General features: G+C 39.9%; 1 protein-coding gene across 1 annotated transcript in view; it reads left to right on the top strand.

Moving 5' to 3' along the window:
* Nucleotides 1-666: 666 nt before the first annotated feature.
* LOC104526916 (ankyrin repeat and sterile alpha motif domain-containing protein 1B) overlaps nucleotides 667-12999 on the top strand; it is a 50442-nt gene continuing 38109 nt past the window's right edge. The window contains exons 1-2 of the mRNA XM_029085614.1: nucleotides 667-778; nucleotides 6085-6264. Coding sequence (XP_028941447.1) covers nucleotides 6181-6264 — 84 coding nt within the window. The 5' untranslated portion in view covers nucleotides 667-778; nucleotides 6085-6180. The remainder of the gene's footprint in view (nucleotides 779-6084; nucleotides 6265-12999) is intronic.

The following is a 12999-nucleotide window of genomic DNA, read 5'->3' as shown; positions in this document are numbered from 1 at the left end:
TGATCACATTTGTGTGCAACAGAGACTTTTTCATTGCATCTGGTAAAACTAATAGACCTCCAGGACAAAATTTGTCCATCCTGTGTTGCTTATGCAAGGATAATTCTACACGATAATACAAACTGTATGTGTCATTTGGAGATTACCTGTGAAAGACATGGTGAATATATTTTAAAGTTATAGCGTTCATTCATTGTGTGGTTCCTTTTCTCCCTTCTTGCCTTCTCTAAGTATTCACTGGCTGTTCCTCACTGTCTTCCTCATCCATTCTATGAATCCCTTTAATCTTCATCACTCACTGTTTGCCTGCACCTCTACATTTCCTTCTCCAGTCTCCTCCTCCCCTTCCCTTGTTTTTGCTCCCACTCTGTTACCTTCTCTTCCTGATTCATTTTCCTTTCCTCCTTACTCTTTTTTTTTTTTTTTCAGTTTTCCACATCTATACTTGCTTTGGTTTCTTCCTTCATTTTACAGGGTTTTTCCTCTGTTTGATCTCGATTCTCATTTTCTCTGATGATTGTTTTTCTTGCACTGCTCTCTGTCTGCTTAGCCTGTGTAGTGGAGTAGCTTGTTAAAAGGTTTAAAGAGAAAATGACTTCACTCTGAATGGATCTTCGTTTAGTGATTGCAATGTGTTCTTTTTAATTAGGTATTTTTGTTATTATTTCAGGTCTTAAAAATTAGCTTGATTGGCCACCGGAAGCGCGTTCTGGCATCTTTGGGAGACAGGCTTCACGAAGATCCTCCTCAGAAACCACCTCGGTCAATAACCCTCAGGGTGAGTCCCCATGAAAATTTTTTTGCATTTCTCAAAAAGTCAGCAAGCATTTTATAACATTCACATGAAAATAGTGTTCGCTTCAAGTGGGGTTCAGTTTACCTCACTTCAGAAGTTTACAGTGTAGATGTCTTAGGCTGACCTGCTCAGTCACAGCTTCTTGTATAGCCAGCAGAGATAAACTGACATTTTTACAGGGTGATTCATCTGACCCGTTTCAAATGTCTACCTTAGGATGAGATAAGCACTATCTTGGAAGTACCAGTTTATCTTCTTTGCTCAGGGAACTAGCTTAGGGCCAGGTGTGTACAAGCTGCACATCTACATTTGCCCACAGGAATCCCAGCCCAGCTGACTGATATTACAGAGGGAGCGTTACCATTTTCCTTTCACGTTTTCAAATGCTTGCACTTACTTTTCAGACATATGTTTTGTGCTTTCTTTAAAGAGAGCCTATTAAAATTGTTGAGATACAAATGCCATTAAGATGTTTCTGTGTATCAAAAGTTTTGTAGTGTTTTTAATATTCATTTATATTTCTTCTTTCAGAAATCTTGTTGCAATGTCTCTGGGGTTTTTCCATACTTGACCAGATTTAATCTCCTTACACCACCTTCACTTGGTTTCTCTATCCAATGCATTTACTTCCTTGCTGTCTGTTACCCTTACGAGGTTGTGGTTTGATGACCCATTCCTACTGTGTTCTTTCCAAGGGAGTTCATCTCAGCACTTTTTATTCTGATATTTTAGGTCACACCTTTTGCATTTGATTGGATCTGATTATTTTCATGGAGCTGCATTTCTGACTGGAATCTCATTTGGGACTAAATTTCCAAATGTCAGAGAGTGTCCATGCTCCAAGGTTAAATTTCCTGGTGTAAAGAGTAATACAGAAAGACAGAATGAGGGCTTATCTTTACATACACTTATAATTTCTGTGACCAGCCTGTTTTCACCCTGCTTATTCTTGGATGCCATGTGTAGATATTTTAAACCACCCCACCCCCCCACCCTCCAATACAACCTATTGCTAATGCCATGTTGAAAAAGGTCTAAGGCACCTTGCACAAATGTGTGGATATTTTTCTTGTATTTTATTTTTTATGTATTATGTGAATGATTCCTGATGCATGGCAGGTGTTAAAACACTCCCAGGAAAGAGGAATCATTTGAAAGTCGCACATTTTTTGCTCAATACTTTTAGTGCTCTGCATTGGGGAATTAGTTCCTCTTCAGCAGGTGGGAAAGTTTCCACAGCCCATGTTATTTGTTAGGACTGTGTATTCTCAGTTAATAGCGAAGAGAAAACTGGATGTCCTCCATCTGCAGTCAAAATGATAAAAAGTAGTCTACTGCTCCACAGCTAGAGCTACTGATGCGGGCAAGTACTAAATCATTCATCAGCTCGTGGTATTGGAGTCTTCACAGAGAATCCTAAAGAGGAGGACATGAGTTAGGATTAAGGTTTTCTTTCCCATCAGCTGCTACTATGCCTTTTCACAGGAAACGAGGACATAGTATTCAGTCTGCAGTTTGCAATAATTTTTATCTTGAAAATTGGTTTAAATAAACTGTCTGCTGCTACTAGAAGGTCGATTTATATGGAATCATAGAATGGTTTGGGTTGGAAGGGACCTTAAAGATCGTCTAGTTCAAGCCCCCTGCCATGAGCAGGGAGGGACATCTTCCACTAGATCAGGTTGCTCTAGATGAGTGGAAAAGATAGTTTGTTATTTGAAGAGTCTACTTTTCAGGTCCCAAGGTCAACCTAACCATGGCTAGCACTTCATCTTTTTTGACTCTTTTTATATTAGCTTTTAAAAATATTTTAAAGGAAATAATGGTTAAATATTGAGGAAAAGCAACAAATATTTAAAATATTCACAAAATATGTTATTCTCACAATTACTGTGTACTAAGGAAAAGTTATTTTGATTTAAAAGTCATATACTTGAAAGTTAGAAAATACTGGATCTCAGGTTACCTCTACAATCTCGCTTTCCTTCATTCAGTGCATTATAATCTTTAATTACAGGGTCAGTTTCCTTCTTATTCATGGAACCCCATCTTCACCTGGTCAGCACTGGAGGCTGGAGTTTAAATTGAAGGAACAACAATTTAGTCTGGAAATTCGGAGAAGCAACGTTTAGTTTAACACAAGTATTAATTCACCAGAAAGAATTCCTGTTTTTAGGAACTGGTTAGACAAACATCTATGGGGCATGAGGTGCACCTAGACAGCCTGGGGAAGGATCTCTTAAGCTCCCTTCCAGCCCTGACTGGTGTTGTTCCAGCTTTATGTGACCACCAGGACTGAGACATGGGAATGAAGCAGATTTTGATAGTGGAATATATGATCAGGCATCCCTGCAGGGCATGTATCCATGCATTCACAACAGGGTGGAAACATGATATGAATACCTAGTGACTAACAGTCCTGAGGACGTGACAGCACCTGCATGGGCATCCGTGCCTGGTCTGCAGATTTGTTAAGGAGATGAGGATGTGAGTATGGAGTGAAGAGGAGGAATGAAGGAAGAATGGGAGAGAGATTAATGATTAAAGGAATAGCTGTAGCTATGAAAATACAGATTTACACCTGCTTTTGCCACAAGATAATGCTTGGTAAATTATTTAGGCAATTGCCTCATAAACAGTCACTAATTGTATGTTACCGACATTCTGCATATTTGACTGGAGTCTGGAGTCTGATTTATACAAGTGCTGAGCACACAGTGCTGCAAATTAGATCAATAGAAGAAGAGTTTTGAATACCGACACTTGGAAAATCAGGCAATAGATTTGTAGTTGGGCATCCAAAGTGACCGATATTTTTTAACCTTTGTGTGTCCCAGGTACTCCACACTAAAGTGGTGATTTTAAAATGCCACAAGTCACAAGTTGTGGTGAAAATAAATTTATTGACATTTGTAAAACACTCACAAGCATCGTGGAAATGATGACATTAGTCATCCTGTCTTCAGAGCAGGATTTGAATAGAGTTTAGGGAAGAGGTTTAGGGCTACGAAATGAGGTGAGACTAAAATACTGACTACATGATAACTAATGATAACACAGTGCTGAGTATATGACAACATGCTGCACAGTTGAGGATCCATCTGTGCTGTGAAGGACAACTTTGAGAAAATAGCATAAAATCATACAATTACATACTGTTCCATAATGCAGAGGCACCATAATTCTTCTATTTCTTGACTTTGTAATTCTTGTCTGTATTGCCTTGCCAGCAATCTTCTGATACAGATCTCCAAGTGAATTTCCTCTTTATATGCAGTTTGATGAAATATGAACAGCTCAATGAGAGCTGGAACCTGTATGTCCATTGCACAGTCATCTGTCACTTTGATGCACGGATGGCCTGATCAGTCTACTGACAGTGGGTGAATCGTGATTTGCAGTAGAGAGAGGTTACCTACCTGGCTGGAGCAGGAGGTAACAGTCACTAGAAAGGGTCTTCTTTGGTGCCCTGTACTCAGGTTATTTTCAAGGCAGAGGTGTGTGCACTACCTGGACAGAGTTGGGCTCGTGGAGGGTAGGTTTTAGAGAGTATGCCTCACCAAAACTTCTGAGTGTGTGCAGGCTACAGCTTTTCAGAAGCTTTTAATTGGGCCAAATGTAGGTGGATTTTTGTGAAGGAGGGAAAAAGTCTATTCCTAAGAGGAAAACACTCCTTTCATTGCCCTGGGAAATGTCAAGTGCTTGTCTCAGATCACAGGAAAGCTCAAGAATAATTAAAAAAAAAAAAATCTCAGTTAATTAAAAATTGTTAAACAAGTATATATCCCCAATTTTAGTCAACCAATGTGGAAAATACTAACCCATTATTGTGAATGCAAGGAATAATGTCATGTAGACACCTACATTTCAAATATTAACATCAGAAGTTACTATCACTTGAACTCATACAGAGAATTGCAATTTCCTTTCCATTTGGAAGAGATTACAGTGCTTTGATTTCTTACACTAGGTCTTGTTTCTTAACAGCGTGGAGTAAAGTACCTTGATGTTTTTCAGAACTAGGTTTGCTTCAACATAATCATACATGAAATATCCACTTTAATTCTTTCTTTAAAAAAAAAAGGCAGGTTTTTTACCCTCATGCACACTGGAGCAAGTCTTCGCTTCCTCTAATGTCTTCAGGTCCCTTCTTGTTGTTCAGTATTGAAATATAGTATTGCATCAGTAGGTAATTTAGACGAGGTCTGTGCTGTGCAAACACTCCTGGGTACATTCTGCCTCCAAAGAACTTTGAATTTACTATCAGAGAAATCTCTAGTGTGAGATGAATTGAGCCCAGTAACCTACATCATGAGAGAGGTGCACGTTTCCCCATCCAGTTGCTGTAACAGTGTTTTACGGTCTGCACTGGGGTGGCATGTGTGCAGACTGGCGGGCCAGTATGCTCTAGCTCTGCTCCTGCTGGTTGTAATCTCCAAGACAGTGTTGAATGGTGGAGATGGGCACCAGTGTTTGCCATTGATGTTTGACCAAGTGATATGGTGTGCATGAGAATAGGTATTTCCAAATATACATACGGTGGCTGTGAGCAGTGGGGTGGCAAATCCAGGTAAAATGCATGATCAGGAGGATATGTTTAGCTGTTTACTAGACAGAGTTCATGTATCAATTTGCTGTGGTACTTGCACACTGACTGATACAAGGTCACAGTTCAGCACAGATTAAAACAAAAGGCTGGTAAAATATTTGTACTCTTTCATGCATTCTAGGAATTGTTATTTAGCTTGTTTCTGATATCCAGTGCTTCAAGTTAAATGTATGTTCTGTGAGACCTATAAAAATTGCAAACAAAATGTCTAAATTTTGTAAACGTTCGTGCATTTCTTTTTTCCAGCCAGAGATGTTGCTAGAGTTCAGATCACTTTCAAATCACTTTCACTGCTCAGAGTGGCTGCTCAGAAGTGGTGAGAATGTATTTCATCTTACAAATAACTAGTCCTAAATCATGGCTTTATTTAGGCCTTAACAAGAAGTAGCTCACTATTTTATCTCTCCAGCAGTCCTAGAAGCGAGTATATATTACACAAGGAGGTTTTGGAGAGGGAATTTGCCACTAGTTCATGTAAATAGTGAATTATTTTTCCTTCCACATGGGCTCTGCACCTTAGGTGGCAAATCTCAAAAGTTCATCTGCAGTAACCTCTATTTCAGGAATTGTTCCCTATTTTTTTTTTAATATGAATAATTCAAATGCACTTTTAAATGTGTGGTTTGAAGTCAGCTATATGCTGTTCTTATTATGCTGTATTTTTCTCCTCTCTGTCCAGGAACCCAGTGGTAACCACACTCCTCCTCAGTTGTCTCCATCACTTAGCCAAAGCACTTTCACTACTGGTGGCTCCCTGGACGTTCCCCACATTATCATGCAGGGCGATGCAAGGAGAAGAAGAAATGAAAACTATTTTGATGATATTCCCCGGTCAAAGCTGGAGAGGCAGATGGCACAGGTAGGGTTAAAACGATGCTATTAAAAGGCTGTGCCTTGCTACAGTTGGTTACAGAACTAAACCATAGCAGGTCATATATGAAGGCTGAACTGTAAACTGCAAAGATTGACAATTTTTCCAAACTACCTGTTCCAGTTCTCTATATTTCAAGTAGTGTAAGGTGGTATGCAGTTTCTCCCAAGAGGTAGAGTTTTGAGGGTGTTTAAGTGCCTGGAGGCTGAGATGAAGGTGCCTCCTGCACACTAGAGGATGCAGGCTCCCACTGGCACTGATTCTGCCTCTTGCTCCTGTAAGAAGGTGCAGATTCCTCAGTTTCTGAGCAACCTTGATAAAAATAAGCTGACATCAGTTCACTGACAGAAACTCAAAGGACCTGGGAGGGGTGTGATTGCTGCGTTTATTAATGGAGAGGGTCAGCATTCTGATAAACTTTGTGATCGGGGCATATATCTTGAGTGTGTAAAAAAAAAAAAAAAAAAAAAAAGGAGATTTAACCGTGCAACAAATCATTTGAACATGACAACAGCGCTAGCCTCGATGTTAAATCAAATTGTTAATGAAGGAAAACCTAAAGTAGCCTCCATCTCTAATTTTTTTCACCCAACCACAGTAAGAGTACTGATAATTTTAAATCAAGCATACGTTGACCAGAGTGATGTCTTGTACCATTCTAAAAGGCAGTAGAGTTAAGCTTGGACAGCCTGTTGGCAAAATGCTTTAGGATGAACTGAGCTGGTTTTTGGTGGTACAAATGATGAAAGACAGCCAGGTCTTAAGCCACACAGTGCTTTGGAGTGCATGTTGGAAACAAGCCTTTGATTTGCCATCGGAAGCAGATGGGCAGCCACTGCTGAGATCCTGGAGCGACCCTCTCCATGAAGGAGCAGGTTGCTGCAGGCTGCCTGGCGTGAGGCTTCCCAGCAGTTCTCTGCTTGCCACAGCCCAAAATAGAGCCTCTATCCAAAATCCAGCCTCAAAATGGAACCAGCTGTGCAAATAACTGTGTTACGGTTAACATGATGAAGAAAAGGCTGCAGTCTCTCAGCTAAGTGCATGAACAAGAAGAAGTAATTAAATAAACAAGCAAAACAAGGTGCTGCCATTACCTGGGAACACAGCAACAAATTGAATTCCATTTCTTCAGAAGACATTTCTAGGGAAGTGAAATTGCATTTGATTGGGTGGGGCTGTTTCCTTGCCTTTTTTTAGTCTCCTCATTTTCTGCTGTATAATTTTATTGTACAGAATTAAGGGGAATGTTGCCTAGTAAATGGGCTTGTTTTCAAACTGAAGTGTGCTGGGCTTTTGTGGCAGTAACAAGGTTGAGCTGAAGTTGAACAAGGAAAAGCCCAATTCCTAATGCAAAAACATTTATTTGAAGGTCATGAAATATAGGTGTCAGCATGAAATGCCCACTTGCTCATGGCTGAGTAGACTGGTTCGTCTACTTAGTTCATTTTATCACTTGGTTCACGAATCCCTATTCTCACATCTTCTTTTAGTCGCTAAAACTGCAGAAATAAAAAAAAAAAACAAAAAAACACCAACATGCTAGCAATTCCCTTTTCACTTCTTTCCTGTTTGAGGTCCTGATATTCCCAAGAGGTATGACACACTCTCATATGGCACCTAGAGATTTTCTTTGGGCTGTTAAAAATTGCATTTCCAAAAGGACTGTGATATGCAGCATATCCAAATAGAGAAAACTGAGCAGTTAGTACTTACACCACTCCAAACCACTTTAAAGCCAATTAAGTGCTGAGATTATTTTTTGCAGGAGCATATACCCACTGAATGAATGACTTCAGTGCCTTTGCTCTAACTTTCACCATAGAATATAGCAGTCATCCTTTGGGACTCCAAAGGAAAAGATGGATTCAGATGAAATCCATAAAACGGTGGTTTTTGTTACTCCCTGAACTCCAGTCTGTTTGGAGTCTTTCTCAGCTCTGCCCCCAAATTCTGCACTCCTGATGTATGTAAAATTCCCTTTGACTTTAATGGGAAAGTCAATGACTCCCTCTGGTGATCATTCTCACAAAATTGGACTCACCCCATTAAGAGGCTAATCAGGGATTTCTTCAACAATTCTGGACCAAAAATAGATTTTTAAATTTATTTTTTGCAATACGTGCTTTGCTAAAGTGAACAATATTTCCTTCAGTCTTTTTCCCCAAAGCCCTTTTGAAATTAAAGGTAAAATAATTTTTTATGGGAAATACAGGAGATCCAATTGGTTCTTAACACAAGCCTTCTGCTCCATATTTTATCTAGCAAATTCCTCCTTGCAGTTTGCAGGTTCCTTTGGTTTTTGTCAGATCAACAACTTCTGAGCTGATACCAGTCCTGCTTTCCAGCTAGAATACTTCTCACAAACAGAATAATCAAGAGCAATCATCGGAATGGCTTTGAGGATATTGTTTATCTTAACCCTTTTGTTGCTGTGTGCATGCTACTGTATGAATCTGCATGTTTACTGGATGCTATAGTAGACAGATGTCCATAAAGACCTCTTTGATGCTGTGATTTTTTTGAAAGGATTTTAGGTATGTTCTTCACGATGAGATTGATGGGTATTTTTATGGCCCTGAAGAGAGAGGCCAACATGCTATTGAGACCTTACTTGTGGTATTGCTTTCATGAACCTTATTTTTTTTCAGAAATGTTGGGATAAGGCTATTTTTAGCCTCAATTTAAAATCTGAAATCTGAAGCTATTTTGAGAAAATGATGAGATCTGAAGTTTCCGTCTTTACTATGGCCGCTGTTTTCACTAAACTTTTACATGGGAGTCATCAAGCATGTTAATCTTTGCATTGGATACCAATCAGTGTTTGTTAAAACAATGAGCACATCAGTTTAAATCTGTTCTCCTTTGAACTACTAAATGGGTTTAATCGATTCTCTAAACCAGAATCAAATATGCTTGTAATACAACACTGTTTCCTGGAGGAAGCACTGATTTAAATTCACTTAATGTGGGTGGATTTGTCTCAAGGCCAGCATGTACCTTCATTCACAGTTCCCTAGCAGACTGTTTGCAACTTAAGAGGGGAAAATCCTAATATAAGCAATGAGTCTAACCAATTTAGGTTCCCCACTGGAATATGTTTGTTCATCCAACTCTCCAGTTGGTTGTCCAACTTTGAAAGTTTGACTCCTGGTTGGATAAATCGTAACTGCCAAAAAGGTAATACAGAAGGTTGTGAGATGGTTTGTTTTCCTAAAAAAAAGGAAAAAAAAATACAGAAAGGATTGAGTAGTCTGAGTCATCTTTGACTGTGGATGTTGAATTCTGAGCCTGCAAACTTGTGAACCTTTAAAATAGAATTGACACCATGCAGGCAAAGCCTAAGGACTTCGGAACCAAAATCAGTAGGTGGAGTCCTGTTGAAGGCATCGAGCTCTTCATTCACCCCTGAAATCATGGTGGGGAAAAAGGAAAATATTTTCAGGGAAGAGCTTTGGAGGTTAAAAGGGAACATAGCTAAGTTCGTTAAAATGTCAGGTCTTTAGGATTCATAATTCTCCAGGCAGCAGAGAAGCTTTAGGTACTAGATGCAAGCATATCCCAGACTGCCAGCTCAGAAGCTGTTGCTATTTATTGCTCCAGCCAGCGACTTATGTTGCTTTAGCCACTGTGGTCCATAAAGCCTCTCGCCATGGTGTCCAGTGCCCTGGACCCTGCCCCAAGCCAGGAACAGGGGCTGAAAGCATCTCCCAGGAGTGGTGGGCAGGGAGGTGTGGGGAGTGCTGCTGCCCACACTGCTCCTTGCAGAAGAAGAGTTGGGTCAGGCATCACCCCAATGCTGACGTGTGCTCTCTCCACAGGGCTGAACCTGCTGTGCACCCCGAGATAGGAGAGGTCTGTCGTTCTGGGAGGTAGTGGGCGGGTGCCTCTTTAGAGCTCTGGAGAAAGCTCCAGGCTGTGTCTGCCTCTGGGAGAAAAACTGGTAATGAATCAGAATAAGCTTTCTGGTAGGATAAACCTAGTCATGGCCCACGTGGGGGGCACCCCAGTGGGCTGTGATGGAAGGAGAGAATCCTTTACAGTCTCAGAGACTTGGAAAAATTATTCACAAAGGCTGTCAGGAGAAGTTCTTTCCCAGAGATGCTGAACCCAGACTTAATTTTGAAAGTCTTTCTGGATTCTTTGGTCCTGTGGTCTGAGGGCTCTTACTATTTTTATTATTTTTTTTCTGAAACACAAGATAATTTAAATGTAAGGTCTTTGTAATGACTGAGTAGTAAGTTTGAAGTAAAGCTACCGTGATTGTTGAGATTCTGCCTTGTAACATTATTTTGTGAGATATAACAATTTATTGCAGGATTAGGATTGATATGCAGCAGACAGTCATTTAAAAGGTGTTAGTATCAGAGATCCTTTATCTACAATAGACAAAAAATAATAAAAACAAGAGACAGAATTAGCGAAGGCAGGTTTATAGGAAAATCGTGAAATAATTTTGTCACTTTCTGAAATAATACCTTCAACTCAATATCTTTGAAATACTTGACAGATACTAATGCATTCATATTTCCAGTGCACTGTGGGGCTCTGTGGTTAAAATAACGTTTTCCACTTCACAGCTAAGAAAATTGAGGTACAGGGAAGTTGCAGGTTGGCTAAGGTGACACTGAAAGGTTGAAGGAGCCAAAAATAAAACTCTTGTCTCATAAGACCCACCTTTAGTTTTTTAACTTTTAACTACAGCATGATATTTTTTTCATTTGCTTATTTCCTATTTGTTTTCCTGGCCTCCTCTCTGCTTTAGAAGGATTTAAAGATTAAGGTGAATGAAGGAAAATGTGCCCAGGAGAATATTGGTGTGTAAAATGAGATTAGCTAAGAAGCAGTAAAGAATGGGTTTTATCAATGGTTGAAATTACAAGTGAAATAACAGAATTCTTTACTAGTAGATTTAAGAAGCAATAAATACAAAAATACGGTTGTCCAGGTGATTTCATTCTGTTGTTATTTCTAAGGTTTCTTACTTCCATTTTTTGTAAGTGTAAAATAGTGTATGTATGTTGTGAGGATGAACAGACAGACATTTTAAATACAAGTTTGTAAAATCCAAACAAAATGCTCCAAGGTTCTTATTTTTAGATGCATTTTATTTTTAATACGGAAAGATGACTGAACTATGAAGACCTTCAATTTAACATCAAAAGGAAAATGCTTAACTGAATCTATTTTTATTGCATGGTATAGATCTTACTGACAGTTGTCTTTTTAATTCAGATAGATATTAATGCCATAGAAGACTGTATCTTGAACTGTAAATTTCAGCAAACTTTCACCTGTAAATCCCTTGAGTATTGTGTATTTAATGTACAAGTAAACTGATAAAGACATTATGAAAAATCTAACTAATTTCTGGTTGAACAGAAAGATACAATTTTTTCAAGAATGTTACAGAAGCCAGCATTTTAGAAATAAAGTTGTGGGAATGTAGATCATACCTACATGCTGCTTCAGCATATGGAATTAAGGAAGCAGCTTCTATATTTGGTATTAATGATCCAAACTAAAGCCATAAATACTACACCAGGAAGGGAACAGATGTTCTTTCAAGTTGGGGACAGATGTTCTTTATTAATTTACTGTTTTTCACACTCAGTCTTGTGAGCTAGGAGCTCTACGTTGGAAAGATTGTATGAAAAATGGAGAAGACAAGGTAGTTTCTACTGTCAAAGAAACTATTCTTATTGAAAATCTAAATATTTCAGAGTCAAAGCTGAATTTTAATATCTAACATTTACATTTTTGAGCTGCTGGAAAAATGTTGTACTTAGTGTTTGGGGTCCTCTTTGGAAAAAGCCCACTTTTTTTGGGATGGGTTTTTTGGCTGAAATGTATACCTGTACCTAATATTCCGGGACCAAAGTCTCACGTCTTTATTGGTGGTATTTGTCCAGATGTTTGTATCTTCTATGCAAAGCTAAAAGGCTGGGGAGCACTTGTAGCTGCAGCACCAACAGAAGGGGTGTGATCAATCAGAAGAGGCTTGGCTGCTCACCCCGGGTCGCAGGACCAGAGCTGCAGCTGTAAAGCTGCGCCTCCAGAAGCCAGGCAGGGCAGCCGTGGCCTTGGCAAACCTCTGGGAAGACCCACAGTCGGTCTTCACCAGCAGGAACCCAACTCCTGGGTTAATCGATCAAAGTCAAGTGAAAACTGACTGCCTATCAGAGAAGATCATCATTGCATGAAGGAGGGTGTCAGCTGGGTGAGAGAGAAGTACAGCTGTGTTACTAGTCTTTTCTCATCAGAGGAAAACGTGCAAAGTATGGCTCTGCATGGAGGAGGAGGTGGAGGTGCACAGGACCTAGGGCATCGACCCTGGCATGGGAGGTTGGCTTTCCTGCTCACCCTGCCACCAGCTGGAGGGGACAGCCTTTGCAAGCTCACTGTGGTCCTGGGCCAGCTGTCTCCCTGCCTGGGGTATGCTGGCCGTGGCATGAACTTTCTTATGAAACGTGGGGAGCTGCTGACTGGATGTGCTCACCTGGAGCATGGTGTCACTGCTCAAGCCGGTCACCCACTGCCTGCCTGCAACAAAGCTGTTCCAAGATGGCAAGTGATTTTCTGGAAATCTTCATGTAAAGTGTTTTCAGGAGAAGCAAAAATAATACACCAATGCAAAACACATGTACTTATTCTAGTAAGAAGTGCTATTTCTAATTTCTGCTTCTCTGAAAGAAATACTAGTTTCAAATTTCACTCTCCGTCTCT

Source organism: Antrostomus carolinensis, unplaced genomic scaffold (assembly GCF_000700745.2).
Source record: "Antrostomus carolinensis isolate BGI_N321 unplaced genomic scaffold, ASM70074v2 scaffold24790, whole genome shotgun sequence".
Lineage (NCBI taxonomy): Eukaryota > Metazoa > Chordata > Aves > Caprimulgiformes > Caprimulgidae > Antrostomus > Antrostomus carolinensis.
This window is presented reverse-complemented; position numbering and strand designations above follow the sequence as displayed.